The sequence below is a fragment of the Pieris napi genome, chromosome 5, assembly GCF_905475465.1.
Source record: "Pieris napi chromosome 5, ilPieNapi1.2, whole genome shotgun sequence".
Classification (NCBI taxonomy): domain Eukaryota; kingdom Metazoa; phylum Arthropoda; class Insecta; order Lepidoptera; family Pieridae; genus Pieris; species Pieris napi.
Window position 1 is genome coordinate 9173867 of NC_062238.1, and position 25572 is coordinate 9199438.

The window sequence follows — 25572 nt, forward strand, 5'->3', positions numbered from 1 at the left end:
ACTTCCCCAGTTAGTAAAAAAACTGTAATTTCGATGAATATGTTAGAGTGATCTTTTATAAGAAATAACTGATTAGTTAGTTGAGGTTATTGTGTTTTAATATTTTATTAAATTGCTTAATTTTTTCGCTACTGTATTAAAAATAGTCGTTCAGTACACGTGCGGAACCATCATTGCAACTTGTTCCGACTGTCAACCCTCACCTTCGGCTGCGCCTCGGCTCGGGTAGACATTTGTCGGAACTCTTTGCAATGACAAGCTTTCCGCACTCGTAATGAAATATACTATTAAAATAAACCTGGACAGTAATTAAAAGTTATATATTAGTTTATAGTTAAATTAAGTTATGAAAATACAATGGTTGAGATTACATTTCATAGGAATGCTTATTATGACCAGGTTACCATTTCTTACTTTATTTCTAGTCAAGTAGGACACAAACTATCTGCAATTTTAATTAGGTACTAAATTAAATTTTAATTAAACTATCTAAGACATTCAAGACTACTAGACATTTAAAAAGCATTATTTTATGAAGAAGAATTATCACATAAGTTATCTTTGGTCATATTTATGTCGAGACATCGAGATGCGGTACATCTTGGAGCCACATGAACTGTCTGATTTCTTCCTCCGATGAGGGACAGCAATGAGGCTGAGCTTTGTCAAGCATAAGGCGCAATTCCTAGAAAAAAATCGATATTTAATAAATAATTCGGTTATAGTACCATTTCATTTTACCGTATAATCAAAACATATCAGTTTTCAATAAAGCAATTGGAATTTTGACATGGATTTTTTTTTCAACTTATGCAAACTACTAGATGGCGGTTTGTTCAATTATAATTCGATGGAGTCGGCTGCACGCACGAAAAAACATGACGCATACGGCGTTCCATTTAAGGCTTGAAGTGCAAGCGAGAGCGCGGAACGAGCGACAAAGAGGCACAATCGGCCGGTCCGCGTTCGGTAGCGTTCGACATCTTTATTATATGTATCGTATTATATCGATTATATTGTAATCGATCAATTCAATTGTGATTTCCATTTACCTCCTTCTCTATTTCCATACAAAATATCTATTAAATAAAATTAAAATTTTCTTTTCAAAAATGCAACCATTTCACCAGTACTTCCTTATAGCGTTGTCTCGTTTAACTATCGTCAGTAAACCGTTTACAGACAACCTATTTTTTAATATCAAATTTATATTTTTTTTTGTCTTACCCGCATAGCACCTTGGTTTCTTTCAGCAGCTTCAAGATGATCTATTATGGGAGGAGGGTAGTCCCGACCTATTATACATCCCGCACGCTGCTGTACTTCTATTGGGGCTCTCCATGGCTCATAACTGAAATTAATAAAATCGATTTAATATTGTTAAGGTTTTGATAGGCACCCTAGTAAATATATATTCTCTAAATTATAAATAAACATAAAAATTTGGTTTTAAACAAAAAGTCGATGAGCACACCAATCCTGCAGCGGGATCTTAGACCATTTGTCTTTTTCATTGTCATAAGATACAATAGAAGAAAATAAGTAGGTGCTAAAAGAAAACATTGCAAACGGAGTCGTAAAAATAAATTTGGTATGTGTGAGTGTGTGTGTGCGCGCGCGCGCGTGTGTGTCTTTCTCTCTGAGTGAGAGAGAGACAAAGGATTAAAATATAACCGAAACTAGTCCGTACTCACATATATTTATCCGGAATATTTGTCAGTTCCGGTATGTATCGCCTCACGTACTGTCCGCTCGGTTCCAGCCGTTGTCCCAACCTCACAGGGCAGGCGCACTCGCCCGAATCCAACAAGGCTTCAAACGCACTCGATGACACCCACATCCAGTTACCAGCGCACACTGACCTGGAATAAAAATATACAACATGTCTAACTGACTTAGTTTAACGTAGTAGTTTTTAAGATTAATATATTTTTGTTAGACAGTTTTTTGAAGTTATACTTCTTTTGGCGCGTTAGGGAAAAATCATGAGAGTAAATTTTTACGACACCGTCACAAAAAACCGACACCGGTTCGAGGGCAAGTTTTAATTTAATTTAAATTTGTTCTCGGCCTTTGGGAGGCGAGTGCCTAAACCCTACATGGAAGATATGATCGAATTTCTAAGGCAAAAAAGCACGAATGGTAAAAATCTCATACTTGACGCTGGCTAATGCTCAAACCGTGCCAGAGCCATTAAAAAAAAAGTGACGTAAAGTGATCGAAGAAAATTATTGCGCCAAAGAAGTATAACTTCTAACGCGTGTACATAAGTACACACACGTTTTTATTTCTACATATAACAATGTATCCATATATTCTTCTCACTGCTGAGAAAGCGTAATTCTGCGTAATTATATTTGTCTTACCAGTCCGCATCCAGCAGATATTTGAGGAAATGTTTCAAGCCATGTTCCCAAGATAACCAAAGAGTACCACGTGTGAGGAACGAGGCCACCGTATTACGCAGTGCGTGATGCAGCCAACCCTCAGTACGGAGCTGTCGCATCGCTGCGTCCACGAATGGGAAACCTGTACGACCTTCCTCCCACCTGGAAGCCATATTCTAAATATTATTTATTCATTTTGGTACAGTTAATTGTACTACAAGGTATTTTGACGTGTAATAATAAAAAAAATTAATGCCGCTCTAAGGTTTTTGGCCTGAGATTTCTGTATTTGTTCCGTTATCATGTTTTTATCTAATAGACAAGTAGGTACAATTAAATGAATAAAAATAAAGAGGGAAAAATATAGGGAAAATATGTAAAACCGGCTTGCTTGCCTCACTGATTATTATTAATATTTATTTCGAATATTGAACGTTTTCGACTTAACAAATTTCTACTGTATATGTTAGTGTAGTGTAGTGTAGTACAATCTACCGAATACCGATAACCGATAGATTACAATCTAACGGTTATTACAATTTTACGGTGACATATATACAGATTCCAAATATGATTTTTTATTAACATATACAAGAAGAAGAGCAGTGTTGGCCTAGTGGCTTCACCGTGCGACTCTCACATCTGAGGTCGTAGGTTCGATCCCCGGCTGTGCACCAATGGACTTTCTTTCTATATAAATGTGCGCATTTAAAATTTGCTCGAACGGTGAAGGAAAACATCGTGAGGAAACCGACATGTCTTAGACCCAAAAAGTCGACGGCGTGTGTCAGGCACTGAAGGCTGATCACCTACTTGCCTATTAGATTTAAAAATGATCATGAAACAGATTCAGAAATCTGAGGTCGAGACCTAAAAGAGGTTGTAGCGCCACTTATTTATTTTTATACAAGAACTAGTTGAACAAAAATATACAGTGTTTACCATTGTCATAACTTACATAGTAATCATAATAATTAAAAAGAATAAATATATGGGCGGATGCCCTTTATCATAGGAATAAGCCATGTCTTCAATAAGTTGTTATGTGGGTAGGAGCAATAGAATCACAAAAAGTATCTCCCTTACAGCAATTCACTAAAATCTATTCACTAGTAATTAGGGAATCAATTAATCAATCACTTTTAATTAGTTTTGTAACAAAAAGACACAAGATTATTTGGAACAAAAGCGATTCGTCGCAGACGTGATGCGCTCGCCGTTGACGTTGAAAAACCCCACGAAATTCAACATGGCCGCGCTGACTATCGGCACGACGCTCCGCCAGACTGACAATTGTCAAATCTCGTTCCAACGTATTTCCAGTATTTCTTAACAGATGGCGCTAGGAATGCGCCGTCAAATAGAAAATTAAAACAAATTTTAAAAGTTTGGTCCCTGTGGCAGTGTACCTCTAACCTTTAGAAGTTAAAAAAAACTTATTATTATTATATACGTAACTTACCTTTGCAGCTCATCTCCATGAGGTTCTCTCCAAGGAATATCAAGGCAGATGGGATTTCCTTCCATTTGCGCATATTTCGGATTATTTACACTCATTGTGTAAAAGTACTCCCGCCAAATCAGCTGACCTATAAATATAATATTTAGTTGTACATTTTTCTTTAAACACATATAGCAATGGACAGCACATATATATATAGGCGAGACTTTATAGTATGACTTGCATATGTCAAAAACGTTGGACACTCAAGAGTCGTGCTTAAACCAAAATCTAAACATTACTCTCAAGACAATAGTTTAAAAAAATATTTAAAGCTATTTAGTGTGAAATTAAGTAATTAATTTCCAAAGGGTATCTCAAGTCATAATCTTTGCTTCAGCACTGACATATGTCAAAACTCAAATAGAAAAAAAAATTGACAGCTCTTAAAAGAAGATTTAAGTGACGCAAGAATACAGGCCTATCAAGATCATCTTAATAAGGCCCTTCAGGTATATTCTACATACTTATCAAAATCGGTTTAGTAGTTTTGAGATCCACGCATTTTAGAGACATAACTTATACGTGAATACTGTGAACTAACCTAAGAAGGATTAATTGTTTAAAATTACTCTTAATGTAGGTACCTCTTTGTCTGTGGCAATACGGTCTGCGTGAAGCTATTTATATTTAACAAAAATGTGGGTACCTGTGACAAACTGGCTTGACATCCGTCCCTGATGCACGCTTTGGAACAAATCCTGAAGCGACCAATAAAACCTAAAAACATATTTCTATTACTGACGGGACTTTCTATGTGCGCATTAAACACTAGCCCGTCGAAGGAAAACATCGTGGGCCTGCCATAGACCCAAAAGTCGACGGCGTGTGTCAGGCACAGTTTAATCACGTCCATGCCTATTAGGAAAAAACAAATGAACTCGAAATATGAGGCCTAAAAGATTGTATTTATTTATTGATACTTCGTTACAGTACGTAATAAAGAAAAATGTTTATAAAATCTATATATATAAAAATGAAACCCGTTTTCCATTGTTACGACATAACATGAAAACGGCTTGACCGATTTGTCTGATTCTTTTTTTATAATATTCCTTGAAGTACTAGGATGGTTCTTACGGAGAGAAAAATTTAAAAAAATTGTGTGAAAAAGTCTAAAAACAACACTTTTCTATATTCCCATACAAAATATTTGTAATAATATTTAAAGGCAATTTGAACTTTAATACCATATCATAAAGTTCAAGTGTTAGTGGAGGGTTCCGGGAAGGTAAATTTCCCGACTTTAAAATTTATCAACGTTCTTTTTTTTATCCTACTAGCTAGACCGGTGTCCCGAATAGCAGAATAAGTATTAAAAAAAATAAAGAATCGACTGTTAGGCGGTACGATGTTCGCCAGGCCAGCTAGTAGTTAAATAAAAACGGCAACTGGCAGCGTTATCGAGAGCGATATCTTTCAGACAACCACTGCCAAAAAAAATTAGATAAGGCCCACCAAGGCAAGAAGTGCAAAACTACATCATAAAACTTCTGGAACTAATGTGTCAAAGGAAAGCAATTAAAACATACGTAAAATAAAGTCAATTGGAGCTCTAATTGCACTTCCATATTGGCTACCAGACTCGTAATCATGCTTTATTTCACATAATACACACCCACACCATCACAAAGTTCAGCAGAATTAGGTATTACGTATTTAATAATTTTTATTGTTTTTTTTTTCTTTTCGTAAATATTCAAACATTTTTGTACATATTATGTATTCCATCTTTGGCTATATGTTTAGAATAATTGTTTTTTGTTCTATATAATTTAAGTTAACTGTACGATTACGAAATAAATAAGTAAAGAATGAAAGGGACAATAAAAAAGGACACATGAAAAAGAAAAAGAGCGCAAGTATCGCGTTAATTTTAGATCAGTGAGAAGTGACGTAGGCAGTACTAGAAAAGTTACGATCGATTTTTGTATGGAAAACTTAAGCGCGTTGTATTGTAATGGTTCTTTCTCTGGGTCGGTAACTCATATTATGGTATGGTCTGTATAGTAAGATCTTGCACGAAAAACCTACACCAATTTCAGTCCCACTCTTCTCTCGTATATTGTGAAAACTCCTTAACTAGATCAGTCCATCAGCCTCATTGGAGAGCGTCCACGAGATCTTTTGCCGGTGTTACTAATCACGATGAAATTCTCTAGGCTCTCGTCACCCCTAGGCATTGTGACCAAAGTACGAAATGATGCGTTGCCGGCATATAAATGGTTGGTTTTTAATATGGAGCTTGGTAAGGAACAATGGTTTAGCGGTCCACGGTATTCTTAACATCAAGCACCACATTTCAAAAGTTCACATTTCTGCGCCATACAGCAAGATAGAAAATATAAGTGTAAAATATATTAATAATTATGGTTATGGTTAAAGTTAAATATTTATATATATATATAAATATTAGATGTTAAATTAGATGTTGATGTAATATTAGATGATTATATATATATAATAGATGTTTAGTTAATTTATTTTACGTACTTCCTGACGGACAGACATCCGAACCGAAGCGCAGGGCTGAGTGATATCGGTGGACCCAACAAGTCAGGATTGCCGTGAGTTGGAAGATAGGAACCCCTGAAATGATTCATGGTTAATTAAAGATCAAAGATCGTTGGATGTTGGTATACAAGAGTCATTGTTTTTATAGGAGGAGGCAGGAGGCTCATCTGATAAGTGATACCGCCGCCCATAGACATTGCCAGGGGTTGCTGGACTTTTAAGAACTGGTACGCTCTTTATAAGGAATCTTAGTTGAATTGGTTCGGAAATACTTTAGTGGGCAGCTGGTGATGGTCGTAATACTTGTGAAATTTCGTAGCCTCTACGTCCGACGATGAAACCCAGCTGCAGGTATTAATCCGAACAACTCTGAAAAGTGTCCGTGGTAAATGCGGTAGAAGATGCAGTCCCCACATCTCTAACATCGCTAAGGGATCAAGTCGCTCCGAAAGTGACTGGTCGTCGACGATTTGAATCGCTCTACGTTAAATATGGTACGATCTTAGAACCATCGACTCTGATTCTTATCTAGAGTCTGATTAATTTATGTTACAATTATGTTATGATGTTTTATTAATGTTATTATTATTACTACGTAGGTTAAGGGAGCGTTCAAGTATTACGTCACGCAATTTTTGGAGATTCTTGACCCCCCTCCCCTACATAACGCGCCGTAACGTTTTTCTGTACCCAATAGTAAAACGTTTCATGACCATTATGTGATGTAAAGTACTGCAAAGTCAAAAATAATATTAACAATAACGCGTAATTCAATCCCCGCCCCGCACCGTAACGATTTACAAAGGGACCCCCTCCCCCCCAAAATTCGTTACGTAATACTTGAAGTCAAAAAAAGTCAAAAATCATTTAATCATATAGGTAACACAATGTACATCAAAAAATAAATGTATATGAAATGCTTCTAACTTTACATTTAGTGCCAGTTCTCAAATGAAGGGCGTAGAACGGAAGAGAAGAACTGGCAATAAACTCTCCGCCACTCTTTTTAATCGCCATGTTTTTTTTTCTACACAACGTTTGCAAGGAGCTGCAACCATTTCACGTGATATCTTAAATAATTAATAATAATAAAATAAATTAAAAACAAAGACTCGTCCTCTATCAGCAAGAGACATGGTGAAATAGGAGCACGCACTAACATTCTCGTGGTAAGAATATTGTAAATACTGTATATTTATTTCCAACTAGATGACCCCGTGAACTTTGTTTCACCAACATATATTTGTGTCAAAACTTTTAAAACAGACCAAAGATGTCGGCCCTCATACAGCAGACTACATACTAATACTATGAAACACGTATTTTTGAAAGAATCTACAAATATGTAAATGACAACCAAGTGACAATTTTTTATTTCTAAAAAGACGTCCAATTTCCCATCTAAGAACAGTTTGTATTGGGATTTTCAATTGTCGTTTTCAGTATTTTTCTATAATTATTATTTACGTTTCCCATCGTTTAAACTTTCCCTGATCTTCCACAAATATTTTAAGATCATAATTAGCCAAATCGGTCCAGCCGTTCTCGAGTTTTAGTGAGACTAACAAACAGCAAGGACCCGACAGACGTTGTCCTGCATGATATTTCAAGCAATTAGTAAAGCAAAGTATGAAAGTACCGACTGCAGCGCCATCTGGCGGGCTGATTTGTGAATCTAAACCATTCCCAGATCCCCTTGAACACAAACAAAAAATTTCATCAAAATCGGTCCAGTCGTTTGAGAGAAGTTCAGTGACATACACACTCACAGAAGAATTATATATATATAAAGATATATAGATAGATATATAGATATAGATAAATCATTAATGTATCTGTTACAGCGAATTTAGAATATTTTCACTCACTTGCGGAATGTTTCATGTTCCACAGCCAATCTTTGCTGCATCTGTGTCAAGGCAGCTCGCTCACCGCCTACCCATCGAATCATTCTTATATCGTCATTCTCCAAATGCACACCAAAATCTTCGGGTTTTGGCGTCTGGAATATTTAAATAGCATATTTATTATAGAGAGTGGGCGGGCCACACCGCATGAACAATGGCAGATGGACAAACAGGGTAACAAGGTGGAAAAGACCACCAGGTATAAGAAAGAGAGGTCGCCCTTTTGCACGTTGGGTTGACGAGCTAAAAGAAGTTGGTGGGTAAGAGAAATGCTCAAGATAGAGAGAGACCAAGCCAGTTGCAGGAAGTCTATACGAGGTTCGTGGAAAAAATATAAATATTTCACTCTATTTTAAAGATGGATGAATGTTTCAAGGATTATTATTATTAGTATTATAGAGACGCCTACCAAAAACCTGAGACGGTGAAATAAAGGTGGAAAAGAGTAGCAGGGATGAGACAAATGGAAGAGTTTATTACACTTCTTTATACAAATGTACTTAGTACTGAAGCCAAAAGTTATTTAAAAACAGTGCTTCAATATATAATACCTCGCAGTCAATACCCAGTAGGAAATAAAATTTTGTAGATTGGAAAAGAGTAGTAAAGATGAGACAAGTGGAAGAGGGTATTACAATTCTTCATACAGAATTACTTAGTACCGAAGCCAAGAATTATTAAAAAACAGTGCTTAAAATTATAATGCAGTCAATTCACAGTAGAATAATTGAAATTTAGTAGATGATAATGGACTAAGATCCCGATATACAACGACCTTCTCCGAGATGCTTATTTAATGAAACGTATTCTATATTTAATTTAATATGTCAATAAAAATAATCCATATGGGTTGCCTAGCAAATTTCAGTCCAGAGTATGTTTAATTAATATTTTAAAAAAATTTTTTTTTATAATTTGCATGTAGTGTTAAAAATGGAATATCTTAATACCAACGAAATCTACTCGTTGTGTGCACTATTTTTAAACGTCAAACGTATTTTAATCACAGCTTGGCAAACATCAAGTTGAATGTATGAACATCTTTTGAAGCGTTTAGTAAATTGTCCTACCTTCTCAAAAACTACAAATTCCTTATAGAAGCAGTCAGGCAGCACACCAAAGTTCGTCATTCTGAGATCCACATCATCCACCGGCCGTGGAGGGTCGCCAATTATTGTTACCGTGTGCTAAAAAGGCATTCAATAATCTTCATGTTCACAAAATCGAAACGACAATTCGTTCTAGATAATCTTTAATAAAGAGTCTTTAAAAATTATAAAACACGAAATCTTTCGTCAAATTGTTTAATAACCATTTGTCAAAATTTTGTGTCACTGTTACGAATTTTGAGAATTAAGACAAGTAAGTTTGTCGCAACTCGCATTTGGTCATCAGAAATCCAGGACAATGGATACTTATATATACTTGTCTTGGATAAGAGAACAAAAAAAATTCTTATTGAAAAACCTTCTACAAATTTCTACCTACGACCCGATTAAACCGGTCAGTACACACTTTTGAATATGCGCAATTAATTAAAATTAAATTACGCAATATGGTTAAAGTAGCTAAGCCCGTTTGTAAATGATAGTCAACAGTATTGTGGTGACTTTAATTGGTTGACATTGAACTTATTGAAGTTATACTTCTTTTGGCGGGTTAGGGAAAAATTGATGAGAGTAAATTTTTACGATGTGCGCGCACACCGTCACATAAAACCGACGCCCTGAAGTTAGCTATAGTCAAAATTATTATTTTTTCTACAAAAGTAGAATAAATTTTTTGAAAAGAATTTTATCTTTTTACGCCAAAGAAGTATAACTTCTAACGTGTGTACATAAGTACACACACGTATTTTTTTTAATATTATTGGAATCAATCAGAACATAAGTAAGCACAGTTGGTAAAAAAGATACCATTCTGCAACTTTCCAATAAAGATTTAGTCTATGTAATTTTTGTATTTAAAAGTAAATGCTCGCCACAGATTTTTTATTTTTATTTATTTTAAAATGCCACAACGAATCATACACACGCTGCAGCTGGTTCTAGGGATATCCCTGTGTTGTGGGTAACCAGATACTCCTCCGTGGTTCATATACGTGGAACAATAGAAAACATTTAATGACTACTGTATAAAATAATTAATGATTTTTATAGGCTGAATTTGCGACTGTCATCCCTGAGGTCATAAGTTTGAACCCGGACTGTGCTTAACTGTCTATGTGCGCATTTAACACTCTCGTAGGGTGAAGCAAAACATCGTGAGGAAACCAGCATGCCTTACCCACAAACGGCACGTCAGCTAAGAAGCCTACTTACCTATTATAAAAAGTCCTATTAGAAAAAGCAAATGACGAATCATATAAATATATCGGAGACCTATTAGGGTTGCAGTACCACTGGTGATTTATATTAATACACTGTAATCATTTAAAAACATACCAAAAACATCTGATATGTCAGCGGTGGGATTCCTCCATTGACTCGTATCACAGTATCAGGGTCCCACAGAGTGTGCGACACAAAATGGTGGCACTCAACACCGATCTGCTTGCAAGTAGCTCGTACACTTTCATCTCTCTCACGCCATATCGGCTCGCAATCTTGCTCGTAACACAGCTTATTTATTCCTGTTTAAAAAAGATTTTCAAATACAATAAGATTCGTACCACATAACCAGGAGGATTAAAACAAGGAATCAATGAAATCGGTAATGTAATTAATCTGTAATCAGTAGAGCCTCGTTAAGTCGAACCTCGATAAGTCAAAAACCTCCAAATCTCGAAAAAATGTTTTGTTCCCTTCCCTTAAAACACCAAAACCTCCATTACTTGAAATCTTGACCCTCTGTTAATCGAAATAATCACCGAGTCCCTCCAAGCCATTTTGGTACATATTTTCACTCTATAACTCGAAAAATTAAATTTGACCTCTGTATCTCGAACATAGGAACGTTTTATTTTACAACCTTTACAACTTGATCATTTGGAATTTATTATCTCTATTGTTCGAACAAAAATAAGTTACCGACTTTAAGAACTTGCCGACAATGTGAGTACACTATTGTTTCTTAGAAAACATTTTAGGAGTATACAATAATAAATTTATGACTCATGGAAACACGTGTTTGCTTGCTTTGTGTCGGGTGCTCTAACTCAAAATTTATAAGAATAAACCTCAAACTCTTTATGTCGAATCAAAATCCGCCTAAGTCGAAATCCTCCATAAGTTGAAAACTCTATAACTCGAATTTTTTGGCGTCTCCCTTGATGTTCGACTTATAGAGGTTCTACTGTATTAGCTTTTAAGTTTTTAGGTTGTTATTAATTTTTTTTTTTTGTATTACTTTAGATTAAGGTTCTATATATATATATATTTTTATATAATTTTTTTTTCTGCACTTCTCGCACGCATCATGTTTCTTTTTTTTCTCTTCTTTTTTTTAGTTTTTCTCTTTAACTAGGGTTGCCTGGAAGAGATCGCTTATTAGCGATAATGCCGCCCGTTGCATCCCTTATAATTTTTATGTATTGTGTTTTTTTTTATTTGCAACGAAGTGTAAATAAATAAATAAAATAAATCAATCATGTTTTGAGTAAAAGGAAAGGAGTCCAACGGACCCAAGGAAAATTCTTTAAAAAATTTAATAATTTACGAGGCAAAGTTGATTTCCCCTCTAGTAGGCTTGTTTTCGATGTAATAAGCTTCCTCGAGCAAGGAATACATGATATACGTACGTCAGAAATAGGACACATTTCTACCAATTTATATATAAAATTTGTGTGTGAGCAGTGTTGTCCTAGTGGCTACAGCGTGCGACTCTCATCCTTGAGGTCGTAGGTTCGATTCCCGGCCGTGCACCAATGAACTTTCTTTCTATGTGCGCATTTAACATTCGCTCGAACGGTGAAGGAAAACATCGCACAGTGGGCTGGGATTTCAAAGTTTGGTCTTAAGAGATAAAATGTATATTTTTGGTATCTAGACATATATTTAAAACGTTTTTATTCTTTGAGTTTTTTTTAATTAACTAATAGTTTCGGAGATATAGCAATTTCAAATTTGTATGAAGTCATGACTTTTTAATTTAGCAATCCATAATAAAAGAAACTTACATATTATGTATAATAAATTGACTAAAGCAAGTATGTATACTTTAAAAAGATCTCTACAAATGTGTAATCAATATTTGACATTTTTCATCACGGACCACCCTATGACGTCATTTGTTTGTCATCACCACCCTATGACGTCATTTGTTTTGATACTTTTTTTCTGAGAATCAAGTGATAAGAGCGCAACAACAAATGACGTGTCGTTACCTGATTGGTGCATCGATACTGCACAAATTGTTCTTTAGTGTTCTATTACCCACCATAATAGACGGACTACCCCATACATATTATTATTTGTTATCATAACGTTTGTAAAAATGTTTCAAGATTTAATGACAAACCTTGATCTTGCCATGCCATTGAGCAAGAAATTGCTGATTTAATGGATACAGAAGTCGGGGAAATAAATATTTCACACTCTTTATTAATGACAATGATAGACGGAAAAGCAACATCAATATTATGTGACACTTCATCTCAGAGATGCGACATTTGTAAAGCCACTCCAAGTGAGATGAATAATTTATCCTTAATTGCGTCAAAACAGACTGATTTAGATCTTTGTAGATACGGATTGTCATCATTGCACATATGGAATGATGGAATGCATTTTGCATATAGCTTACAGATTAACGATAAAGACATGGGCTGTGAAGGGAGACACCAAGTGTATCCTGGAAAGCAAAAAGAAAAACATACAGGATGCTTTTAAAAATAGAATGGGCCTTCTGATTGATGTTGTCAAACAAGGTCATGGCACCACCAATGATGGAAATACCGCTAGAAGATTTTTTGCAAATCCAAACATTACTGCTGAGATAACAGGTGTTAGCGAGAACTTAATAAGGCGGTTTGCAATCATTTTAGAGGCAATTTCATCGGGCTACCACATTGATGTAGTCAAATTTCATGATTATGCTCAAGCCACTATGCAACTGTATGTAGACTTATATAGTTGGTATTATATGCCTTCAAGTGTTCATAAAGTTCTAATGCATGGTGCAGCTATAATTGAAAGTTTTAGTCTACTACCAATTGGACAGCTATCTGAAGAAGCTGCTGAAGCTAGAAATAAAGACTTTCGTAGGTACCGCCAACACCATTCTAGAAAATGCAGCAGAAAATCTACAAATGCTACAAACTTTAAACAATTTATTGATCAGCTCTGATCCACTCATTTCAACGAAACGACACAAATTTGGCAGAAAACATAAAACCTTGTCAAAAGAAGCACAAAGTTTGATCATTGAACGGGCAGAGACCTTTGATGATGACGATCAGGAAAATTTTGAAATAACTAATGTTGATATCCTGGACACTGATTAAATTAAAACAGCTAGTTTGTATTTTTTTTACGTATTTTGTTAGGCTTTAAGGCCTAAGGGGGATACCACTTAGGGTGGTGAGGAATCGAGAACAAATGTTGAAATTGCGACCAAATCGGGGAAAATCGAGACTCGAGAGTAAGCGTAAAAATAGGACAAATATACGTGTTATGCTCATGTAAAGTCAATTACATGAGAAAATTTGAGAATTACGAGATTTTCACTGTTTTTTGTTTTTTTCCATACAAAATTAACTTTGAAAATGAATAACTCCGAAAATACTAAGTTATCTGAAAAGTCGATAGTAGTAATAGTTTCTTATAATCAATAGAAAAATCCAACTGAATGATAAAAAATTAAAAAAAATAAACTATTTTTTTTCAAATGCTAAGTCCACTACCGGCCCGTTTCGTTCCACTGTGCATCGTGAGGAAACCGGCTTGCCTTAGACCCGAAAAGTCGACGGCGTGCGTCAGGCACAGAAGGCTGATCACCTACTTGCCTATTGGATCAACAAATAATCATGAAACAGATACAGCAATCTGAGGCCCGGACTTAAAAAGGTTGTAGCACCATTGATTTTTTTTATATCTACAAATTATCATGATATAGCAAGCTCCACAGATAAAACATGGACTTTAAAGGCAACATATGAAAAGGAACAAGGAGAAGAAGAAAAGGGCGTCCTTGACAAAGGTAGGAGAAACTAGCAGGAAGCTAATGGAGAAAGGACACCACGGATAGAGAGTTCTGAAAGGTGGAAGAGACTGAGGGATCCTGATCCGGTACTGAAGGAAGTTACGATGAAGAACAATAAGAAAAAGTACATTTTAATTGTATATTGTAATAGCAATTGTATTGATTGTAAATAAACGAACTTTATTATTATAAAAAATCTTAATATATTAGGTTTGGGAAAAAGTCTTTTCGCATTATACTATGTATGAACTTGTAATAAAATCTCTTCGGCTATACTATATATATTTGCCTGGTTTTCTTATCATTGAAAATTGAGATATTAAAGAAGATAATTTCAAATTAATATTTGGATAATGAGTGATTTTTATTTATTTTTCATACCGTCAAGATGAGTGAATCTAATGAAGAAATTCGATACATTTTAAAATTTTACTACAAGATGGCAAAAAGTTATAAAGCAAAATGGTACCTACATACTTTAGTTAAATTTAAATAAACTATATTAAAAAATGTTGTGAATTTTCTTGAAAAATGAAAACAAACTTTTTCCCCAACCTATTATATAAATTACGTGTCACGTTGTTAGTCCGCTATGGACTCCTAAACTACCGAACCGATATCAATCAAATTTGCGGTTTAAAGACTTTTTCTTATTTTCATGGGATACTTTAAAATGTGTGAGAAAATGTTAATAAATATACAGTTCCCATACATTAAACATATCGACTGAACCGCGACCTAATTAAAATTAGGTCTCAGATTAACCGAAATGTCAGCACAATACTCGTACTTGCATAATGTACTGGACATTATCATCCCACAACAAAGCTTATTAGCTGTTAATGACGGCTTAAACGTGATCAAAATGGGCCAATGAATTCACGTTTTAATAAACGTCATTATTATCGACTGGGTGTTGTTGAACGTATATTGCTTATCGTGCAATAATATTATTAGTGTATATGGATTTCGATTGTATGAGTGTATTACTTTATAGATTTTAGATGAGTACTAGCTGACCGGGCAAACGTCGTTTTGCCATGTATATCATTTATAATAAAAAAATGGGGTTGATCGTAGAGGGGTAAAAATTAAGGGTTGTATGTATTTTTTAATGCTTAGAAATTAAAAAAATTGTCTAAAAAATAAATAATTTTTTTTTGGGGTGGAGTACCCCTAACATTTAGGGGGATGAAAAATAGATGTTGGCCGATTCTCATAGATACCGGATAAGCACAAAAAATTTCATCAAAATCGGTCAAGCCGTTTCGGAGGAGTATGGCAACGAAAACTGTGACACGAGAATTTTATATATTAGATAAAACAAAATGAAAATGAAAATTAGAGCAGTTTTGGCTTAGTGGCTTCAGCGTGCGACTCTCATACCTGAGGTCGTAGGTTCGATCCCCGGCTGTGCACCAATGTACTTTTTTTCTATGTGCGCATTTAACGTTTACTCGAACGGTTAAGGAAAACATCGTGAGGAAACCGACATGTCTTAAACCCAAAAAGTCGACGGCGTGTGTCAGGCACTGGAGGCTGATCACCTATTAGATTTAAAAATGATCATGAAACAGATTCAGAATTCTGAGGCCAAAACCGAAAGAGGTTGTAGCGCTTTTTTTTTATAAAACAAAATGGCGTTAATCAAAGAAGGTTCTAGAACAAAATTTCACCACAGACTCTTCCAATCTTTTAGTTTTCTATAGAGAAAGGTTAAGAGTTAAACAACGAATACTTATAACTATTAGTATAGAATTGATTTTATTCAGTCTGATGAAGAGCGCTAAAACTATGGATTCTTCTGAAAAAATGCAATAGTAGCACTAATTAGAATTGCGTATTTATTACATATTAAACTCCACTTCTATTTTATTGTTGGATATGTTACTCTTACTGTCATATGTAAGACATGTAAGACCTAAGCACAACACCAAATGCTCATCACATCGATGTTCGTCTCAGCCGGGGATCGAACCCGGGACCCATGGATTCGCAGTCAGGGGTACTAACCACTAGACCAATGAGTCATCTAATGTCGTCCATGTACATATTATTGTAATCATAGAGATTATTATTACTACTTTTGATCTAGGCGAACATACCTACGCATATATTGTCAAACTATATAAAATCAACTAGCACTCACCAAGCTCCTCCCAAAGACGTCTAAACACATCAACTGGTTTTCCCTTGATCATGTGCAGTCTCCCGCCATACTGACGGAACTGGTTGTCTAGGTCCTCTAAAGCCTCCAGCAAGTACCGCATACGGTTGTAACCCACTACTTTCGTACCTGTGAACCACAATTGTGGTGGTTTTTGTTGTAATATGCAAATATTTAATATTAAAAGAAAATACATCTTTGATTGCAACTAGGCTAAATTATTTATGATTTATTCAGCTTCTGAAACGATTTCCTACCATTTTAGTCCTAACAAGTTACGACTTTTGTTTTCTACCACATTTAGCTGTAGGTATAAGAGGGGACACGAACGGCTAAACCTGACATTTTTAACATGTACAGTCTTACTAATAAAAAATCACTATGCATGCGTTGTAACAAGGTGATAGTTAACCAGTGAATAGAGCTTGTACAGGGCATAAACAAAGACAGAAAAAAAATAAAAGGCCGGCAACGCACTTGCGAGCCCTCTGGCATTGAGAGTGTCCATGGGCGGCGGTATCACTTAACATCATGTGAGCCTCCTGCCTGTTTGCCCCCTGTTCTATAAAAAAATATCAGACCATTTTTGTCTTATACACCCGTTAAACTAGGCCTCTGGTTGTTTAAGCATTGTACAAGTCTTTCTACAAACAAAACATTTGTTATAACAGCCGTATACATCAGACTTGCCAAATCCGGAATTATTAGTAATCATATAACAGGCTTATACGATGTGCGTAAATCTTTATTAGTAAGAATGTTAAAATATACTCAATATTTTCTAGTGTAATCAATTTGGTATATTATTTTACACTAACCAGCAGTTTCCCCATCAAACACAAAGATAGGAAAGAACGGCGTTCTTCGGTCTTGCAAGGCCTGACGCAGGGCTGGGTTGTCGTGAAGCCGCAGCCCATGACGAAACCACATTACATTTCCGCCCAGCATTTTCACTGCAACAAAACCTAATTAGACCCTGAATTTTCACAAGTTACCGTTTTCTGAAGAAAGAAAACCGTAAATTGCCACTTGAAAGCATAGGGTAACATTTAAAACAAATACTTGGAAAAGAGTGGCGGAGAGTTGATTGCCAGTTCTTCTCTTCCGTTCTACGCCCTTGATTTGAGAACTGGCAGTAATTGAAAAATTAGAAGCATTTCATATATATTTTTTGACTTCATAAGTGTAAATTATAAATGATTTTGAATTTTGAATTTTTTGAACTTGAATGCTTTGAATGAGATTAATGTTATTCCAAAGTAAGATTAAATAACTAAGGGTTGGTTCGACCAAACTTCAATTTATACACGAGTAACTATACCAGGAATAATCCAAATTCCATGACTCTTTAATCTCAAATAAATCCATAGTCGTTTCGCCACGTTCGATAGTATAATTGCGCTAGGAATAACAATACGCGATTAGCAAAAAGAATGGTGAACGAAAATAAAACTCGGCAAAAATAAATGTTGATCTACAACGGGATAGTGTAAGAGCATACATCATATCAATTCGATTTTGCCGTATTATAGTGTGAAAAAGTAGCTGTAGGCAGGTGTCAAACGACAACAAAAACTTTTTATCTGCTTTTGTTTGAGAGAATTATCGAGTTTTGTCGTGTGGTTTTATCTTTTTTCTTTAGCAAGTGAAAATGAGTAAGGATAAGCGTAAACGCAGTCCTAATTGGCTGTCATCTGAAAATGAACTTCTGTTGGGCCTAGTTGAATTTCATTTTAATATTATAGAAAATAAAAAAACTAATTATATAATAAATAAATAATAAATTGTTTAAACGTTTCATTATTCAATGCCAGACTATTATTTTGTGCATTGCGTTGACTTGTAATTAAAACACAGAATAAATATTTGTGAAATGACAGAAATCAGATGATTGGACTGACTGACGCCATTAAATTATTCTAGGAATAGCTCCGTTATTCCGTGCGAAACGGCGGTATAGTAACAATTCCCGAAAAGGCAAATTCCACTATTCTTAGAATTTGTAGATAGTAAAACATAAAATTGATTTACTCTCGATTAACTGACGATTTATTCTAAGATTAAGATTTACTCTTGTTTGGTCGAATCCACCCTAAGTAATACATTAATTTATCTTCTGTCAGATAATATGTTTCTATGATAAAAATACAGTTAAGTAGTTAAACAAAAGACGGCGCATTTACTTTGTTTGGTCAACAGTACGCCTAATCCAATAGTTATTGACTGACACGTGACGAACTACGTAATAATACGTCCCCTCATCCAATCGCTGGAAGTACACCGTGAAGGATACCTTCGCGAGCTTCAAGTACCCGATTAACAAGCCATAACGCTCGGCAAAGGTGGCGTTCTCTAGTTTCGGACGCCAAGGCACAATCACAATCAAACGATTTTGTCTTTTTTCAATTACTCCCTGGCTACGTGCTTATACTAACTTATGTATTCATATAAGATAGATTAAGCTTTTTATAGACATAAGCTAGAAATTGTAGGAATAAAAAATTCCAAATCTGAGAACACAATTAGGACTTGTAAAAATTTATTTTGATTATATGAACAAATGAAATATTGTTGTTTTTGAGACCCTAAAAGCATGATAATTAGACGACGAAACGACGAGGAAAGTTGAAAGTACAAATGTATGCTGTAAATGGAAGAATATTTTTTCTTAAGATTCTTAATATTTAACATCAAATTGATCCTTTTAATATTGCGTACTCTTTTTTGAACTATTTATTTCTAAATTTCGAAAAAGATAATGCCACTTTAAAATCTTTTATTCGAATAAACCTGGATGGACGTCATAAATTAAATACTTCGAACAAAACTCTCGCTGTTCTTGTAATATTACGTGGGTATCACTGAAAATTATTAGAACTGGCCAGTTTGAAACGTTGCTAATAAAAACTTTTTTCAATTTCAATTTTAGAACTCTTTGGTAATGTAGTATATTGCATTTATTTGTCATTTATTTTTGTGAATTGGCGGCAAATCTAAAACTCTTGTTACACGTGAAAATGAACCTAAAGCGAGAAAATTTTCGATCAATGATTTATTATGACTTTCGTTGTGGGCTTACTCAACAACAAAGCTATGATAGGCTGCTATCGGCATTTCTTAATGAAGCCCTATCTCGTGCCACTATTTAAAATTGGTTTAACTAGTTTAAGCGTGGACGTAGCAATCTCATTGATGATCCGCGTGAGGGACGTCCTTTAATAGCGACTACTGAAGATAACATCAGTGCTGTGCGACGCATGATAGAGGAAGATAAGAGAGTGACCTATCAGATACGGGCAAGCCTAGGCATTGGTATGAGTCAAGTTCAAAAAATATAACACGAACATAAGGGGTCAGGAAGCTTTTTACCAGATGGATTCCCCATACTTTAACCGACGACCAGAAACACCAAACACATGGATTGGTGTCGCCAAATGTTAGATAAATTCAACGGCGGTGACTCAAATGCTGTATCGTCACAGATGATAAAAGCTGGATATATTGCTACGAACCCAAAAATAAAGATACAATTCGAGGCATTCGCTTTACGAGCCCTGAAGATGCGGTGAAAGCGTACGAAAATGCCATAGAAGAGACCCCTAAGGAAGAATGGGAACACTGCTTTTCTTAGTGGTTCCATCGAATCCGACGATGTGTAGAGAGGAACGGAGATTACTTCGAAAAACAATTAAAGTATTGGCAACTTTCTACATTAAGCCGTCATTTTCTAAACATTTTCAGTGTTACCTAGGTATGAGCAATTCTACTATATATTATCGTTTACCTAGTACATAATTACTGAAGATTTTATTCTTATTAATTATTTTATTTTATTGTTATCAACCTGTTTAAAGAAATATAACAACCGGAATTCTACACAATTTTAATTGTATAAAATAATTTTGTTGCGAAACAATTGAATAGCGGACGTTTTGTACGTAGATTAAGAATAATATTGTTAGTCGATGCCAAACTTAAACATATCTGCTATTAAAACTTGGATACAGCAAGCTAAATTATTAATATTTTATTTAAAAAAGAAATGTAAATTTTACTTACAAGAGAAGGCTCCGCGCAACTCAACAGGTGGAAAGCAACTGAATCGTTCCCGAGCGAGATTCACGTAGGAATGTCGGGATTGTGTCAATTTAGGAGGATTTATATAGACTGAACATATATACGTATATGCTATATGACAGCATGAAAAATAATGCGTTATCGATAGGAATCAGTACAAAACATGGCTAAAAGCGTTATAAAGAAAAAAAGCTTATAATCATCAAAAAATCCATTGTGATGACTCACATTATCCCTCAAAAAATCCATTACTTAAAATATTAATTTTTATACGTAAGTCACGTGACCGTTTTGGTCACAGATTAAACTAATCGATGTATGCTTGTAAATAATGCCGTTTTAGATTTTTATTTCGTCGGAGACTGTTTATGATTAAAAATTAAAATATAGATGTGTTTGTGTAATTTAAGAATTATAGCTAACATGTAGTGTTTTACTATCTGACCAAGATGAAGAGAAAATAAGTCGAATTATATGTCTTCTTTTTTTCGATGTCGCGTAAAAATACCCAAACTAACTCTAGGATATCCAGTAGGATTTTTAACAAATCTAATAATCACAACAACGTCTGAAAAACACTCTTTAAATAAAAACATAATTAAACTCAAACTCAAAATATCTTTATTCAAGAGGGTAACCAATTACACTTTTGAATTGTCAAGTTAAATTAATTGTACATTTACATTCATTTACATACATTTTCTATGATGGTATGGCAACATAATTAAAATCCTACGAATTGATCCTAATTTTTTTTAAATAAAATAAAAATTTCAATTAAATGCCTTCTTAGTATAGTATTTTTTATATTTAAACGTTTAAACACAATACTGTATCAAATTTCAAGGAAATTGTATCGTTATAATTGATTCAATTGAATGAATGATTCAATGACACGTAGAAATGTATCGGACTTACATAAATTGGTTATCAATCATAACTATTATATTATTTGAATCGAATTATATATTTTGATTAATATGTATCAGATTTTTCTAACAAGAATCAAATTAATCCAGTAGCTTTACAACCCTATATGGGGCTTGTCTATAAAAAAAATAAGTTGATCGGTCTACTGTCTGATACGTCGTCGATCTTTGGATTTGAGACATGCCGATTCCCTCACGTTGTTTTCCTTCACCCTACGACCGAGTGTTAGGTGCACAATGCACATATACATACTATGTATATATCTACATTCGAGCTTTATTCATGTAAAAATCTATATATATATAATGAAAATGGTCTTCGTTTGAGGCTCAATCACGCCTAAACCACTGATCGTATCGACATGAAACTACCGTCATTCGATGCTAGATGGTTTATGGCTATTTATTTATTAAATTCCAACGTTCCTTCATTTTTTTATTGCTGTTTTACTTTTATGAACATTTATCCATACGGACTTAACCGCGGAAACATTCGGGGAGGCTTCCTAGAACCCCTAAACGTCAACATCTGTCAAAAACTCGATTTTCGAAATATTTCAATTTTCTTAGCGGGAAGTTAAAAAGAAGAATAATAAAAATATGAAAAAAAAAAAATAATGAAACATAAAATTTATTTTAATTCGTCCAGCAAAGCGGGCGCGAAACGGCTAGTATATTTCTATATATTTTTTGTTATGCAATGTTCTCGAACATAAAATGTAGGCAAATAATTAATTAATGACTAGCGATTCTCAACCTTTTTTGTGCCATTCCCCACATTAATTATAACAATTACTAGGACATTTTCAAAACATATAATGAAAAAGTGAAATTCAAATTCCAAATAAATTTTATAAATTTCTTAACAACAGCATTGCCCTGTGGCGTTGGCGGTTGGGAAACACTGCTATAAACGGAGCTGAAACCTATCAAACATTATTAATTACAGCAAGTTGCGACCTTTGTTCGAGTTAATGTTTGTGCTACGGTTTCTTACTTCAAGAACAAGTATTATAAATATACACTTTGTTTCTACTGTTTTGGGGTTTCTATGATTGCATGGAAGACAAAGATTATTTATAAAATAAATAATGTTTTTTTTAATTGTTTTTGTCTGTTGTGCATGTGCATTGATTTTATTTATTATAAATTGTTGTATATTATATAAGATAACTAATACGAAATAATAATCAATACATAATTACTCGGTTTACTGATTTTTTTTTATGTATAGGTTGGTAATTTTAAGGTGACAGTAATAGAATAGGTCGTAATGAATATGTTATATATTCCGGTGATATATATACATTATACATCTCATACAGTTAGGTGATCATTGCGCTTAGATTTTCTCTACGCTTTTTTTACTACGCTTTCTTGTTTGCATGCAAAATCGCTGTCTATAGCTAGTAAAGCTATATTATTTCCCATTATACTATCGTGTGCAACGAGATGATTGGCGTCTTGACACGGGTTGCGGTTAGCACGTGACGAGTATACACGTGTTTTGGCTGGGATGCATAGAAATTTAAACTTTGTATCATTGACTGAAGGTCCTATTTCAAATGTCAGCGTCAATTGATGCAAACCGTAATGTTTAAGGCGGAAGGTTTATCATAGTTAAGTTTTTGATACGCCATTGTTTCATAAAACATACCAGCAGTGAGCATATTACGTGATATTCAAAGGACTTTACATTAATGTATTGTGAATAACGAGCGAGCAAAATGTATACACATAATATTACCTTACTTTCACAGTTATTTTGATAACAATAGACAAGGTCTGTTGAAATTTTCACCCAGTTGCTTATTGTTTAAAGCTGAGATCAGCCTTCTTTGCCGATCAACTAAATAAAACATATAGGAGTTGAACGCAACACTTTCATGTATACTATACAAATATATATATGAATGAAAGAGCGGCAGTAATATGTCAAAATACTTCAGTACTTAACATGAAAAATTTAGTTCTATGTAATACAATTAAAGGGTAACTAAATACTTGATAATGGTGACTTAAGATCCAAATTACTTTTATATATTTATGAAGGATAAAGTGTTGTCTTTGTGAAGAATACCCACCATCTTATTGTAAATTATTATAGTTTTATGTAAATTATATGTTTTGTGTAATAATATAGTTTATTATGAATATTTTCACATAATGCAACAGCTGAGAGCTAAAATTATTTTTTCCACCCTAACTGAATTTTAATAATTTTTTACTAAACAACTACAGTACCAAAACATTAAAAAAATATTTAGAAATTTTGTATTATTTTCTATGCATAAACATACATTTACTATTTCATAATTTTTATTTATATATATATTTTTAAAATATATAAAAAGAATTCAGCTCACCAGAATATGTTCACTGAACATAGGCCATGTAAAACTTGAAAGTCACAGATGCCTTGCCTACCTAAAAGATAATATGCATTAAATATTTCTGTTAACAACCAGACACCAAATCAAATACCAAACTCAAAGAGACATACCTATACAATAAGAGATTATGTAAAATAGTTTTACACAATAGTATAATACCTAGTTTCATTATAATCCCTATCACAGATTTCTCATTGGTAATTGCCTAGTAGTACCACTAACTATACTACTGGTTACTTCCTAGTTCCTACGAATAATTATAAACTACAACTAGTCAACTAGAACTTAGAAGTTAGAAATAGTTTTGGAAAACAATAATAAAAGATTAACAGAGCCAGTGTTACCAACTCGAATTTTATCGAGTAGGTAAATACAATTTCCAAAGTTGGTAGATTCCAAGTTCCAACCATCTTCAATTTGAAAAGTAGGTAGATCTATAGGTCTACCAGGATCTGATGGCAAAAAGGGAAAAAAGAAATTGATGCTAGCAATACTGGGGAAATTGGAGTAAAACGTTTTGATACTTTTTTTTCCTTATAGCGGCTGATTCTGTGTGTGATACATGCAAAATATATAAAAATTTATCCAATGATAATTTTTGAAAATGTGGCGAATGTGGGGTTTGAAATTTAGATGAAAACTCCAATTACTCTGTTCATGAGTTTTTTAATTAATTAAGAACTTGAAAATGGTTCCAAATACTGCACATCCATAAAAAAAGTCTTCAACGTAGTATTTATAATAAACCTTTCCTCCTGCATCTCAATTAACCGATCTTGTTCTATGAACTGATTTTCAATTTTTATTACATGTTCACAAGATTTTCGCTATTCATCGATTCCTATTTGAGAGAAAGAAACAGTGTAAAACTCATTTATCTTGTTTCTGATCAATTCCAAATCAAAACTATCCAAGTCTATTTGTAGTATAAGAAACCCCAGAATTAAACCAAAGTTTAGTATAAGTACATAATATAATACACACGAAAAATCCCATAAACCAAAGTATCAAGACGTGTCATTCCTACTAACCAGTCAACGCTTGCACATGGCTCAATATCGATGATTGTGTAATGTGTATGTTCTGCATCTTGTTGATCAAGTATTCTTTGATAAACATTGAAAACAATATGTCTTGCTTGCGATCGAAGAGGTTTCTTCGACATTTTCATCACTTTTTAAAGGAAATTTGAAGCCAAACCAAAAACAATTCCTCGAAATTTCAGTTGACACATGAAATTTTTCTTTTATTGCCATATGAAAATCGCTAATTTAAAAAAAAAAAATTGCCATCAGATTCTGGTAGACCTATACCAACTATAATTTCGAGTTTTATATAGGAAGGAGGATTATACCTCCCCAAAGATGTGATACCTTTTTTTCGTAAAAAAGTAAACCCTAATAGTATGATAGTAAAAAAGTTAATATTAACTAAAAAATTGACAATATTCGTTAAAAAATCAAAGCATGTTATGGATTGAAGAGATCAATCTTACATAATTTACTTGATGATGGGGACCGTAAACTGAAATGCTTAATCCAACCTGCATAGTCTGG

At 34.1% G+C, this 25572-nt stretch overlaps 1 protein-coding gene across 6 annotated transcripts; it reads right to left on the reverse strand.

Annotated features, from left to right (window-relative positions):
• Nucleotides 1-290: 290 nt before the first annotated feature.
• Nucleotides 291-24382, reverse strand: LOC125049686 (cryptochrome-1). Of its 6 annotated transcripts, none has more exons than XM_047649107.1 (14): nucleotides 24176-24382; nucleotides 23996-24050; nucleotides 17436-17573; nucleotides 16600-16746; nucleotides 10754-10941; nucleotides 9380-9496; nucleotides 8271-8404; nucleotides 6382-6477; nucleotides 4538-4608; nucleotides 3850-3976; nucleotides 2367-2549; nucleotides 1695-1862; nucleotides 1228-1351; nucleotides 291-685 (listed from the first exon to the last, which is right to left on the reverse strand). In XM_047649107.1, the coding sequence occupies exons 3-14, from the start codon at nucleotides 17563-17565 to the stop codon at nucleotides 572-574; spliced, it is 1599 nt and encodes a 532-aa protein (XP_047505063.1). In that variant the 5' UTR covers nucleotides 17566-17573; nucleotides 23996-24050; nucleotides 24176-24382; the 3' UTR covers nucleotides 291-571. The 6 variants fall into 6 exon arrangements, with proteins under 6 accessions (XP_047505063.1, XP_047505061.1, XP_047505062.1 ...); XM_047649105.1 differs by having other exon boundaries at nucleotides 24127-24382; XM_047649106.1 differs by having other exon boundaries at nucleotides 17436-17570; nucleotides 23990-24050; nucleotides 24176-24381.
• Nucleotides 24383-25572: the final 1190 nt, after the last annotated feature.

What these genes read in the sequence shown, in the direction of transcription:
- LOC125049686 (XM_047649107.1), bottom strand. Translation starts at nt 17,565, where the DNA reads ATGCTGGGCGGAAATGTAATGTGGTTTCGTCATGGGCTGCGGCTTCAC. An exon ending in GGATGTCTGTCCGTCAGGAA is followed by an intron (nt 4,609 to 6,381) that starts GTACGTAAAATA and finishes ATATGTTTTTAG; the next exon opens with GTTTTATTGGTCGCTTCAGG. An exon ending in AATATTCCGGATAAATATAT is followed by an intron (nt 1,352 to 1,694) that starts GTGAGTACGGAC and finishes TATTAATTTCAG; the next exon opens with TTATGAGCCATGGAGAGCCC.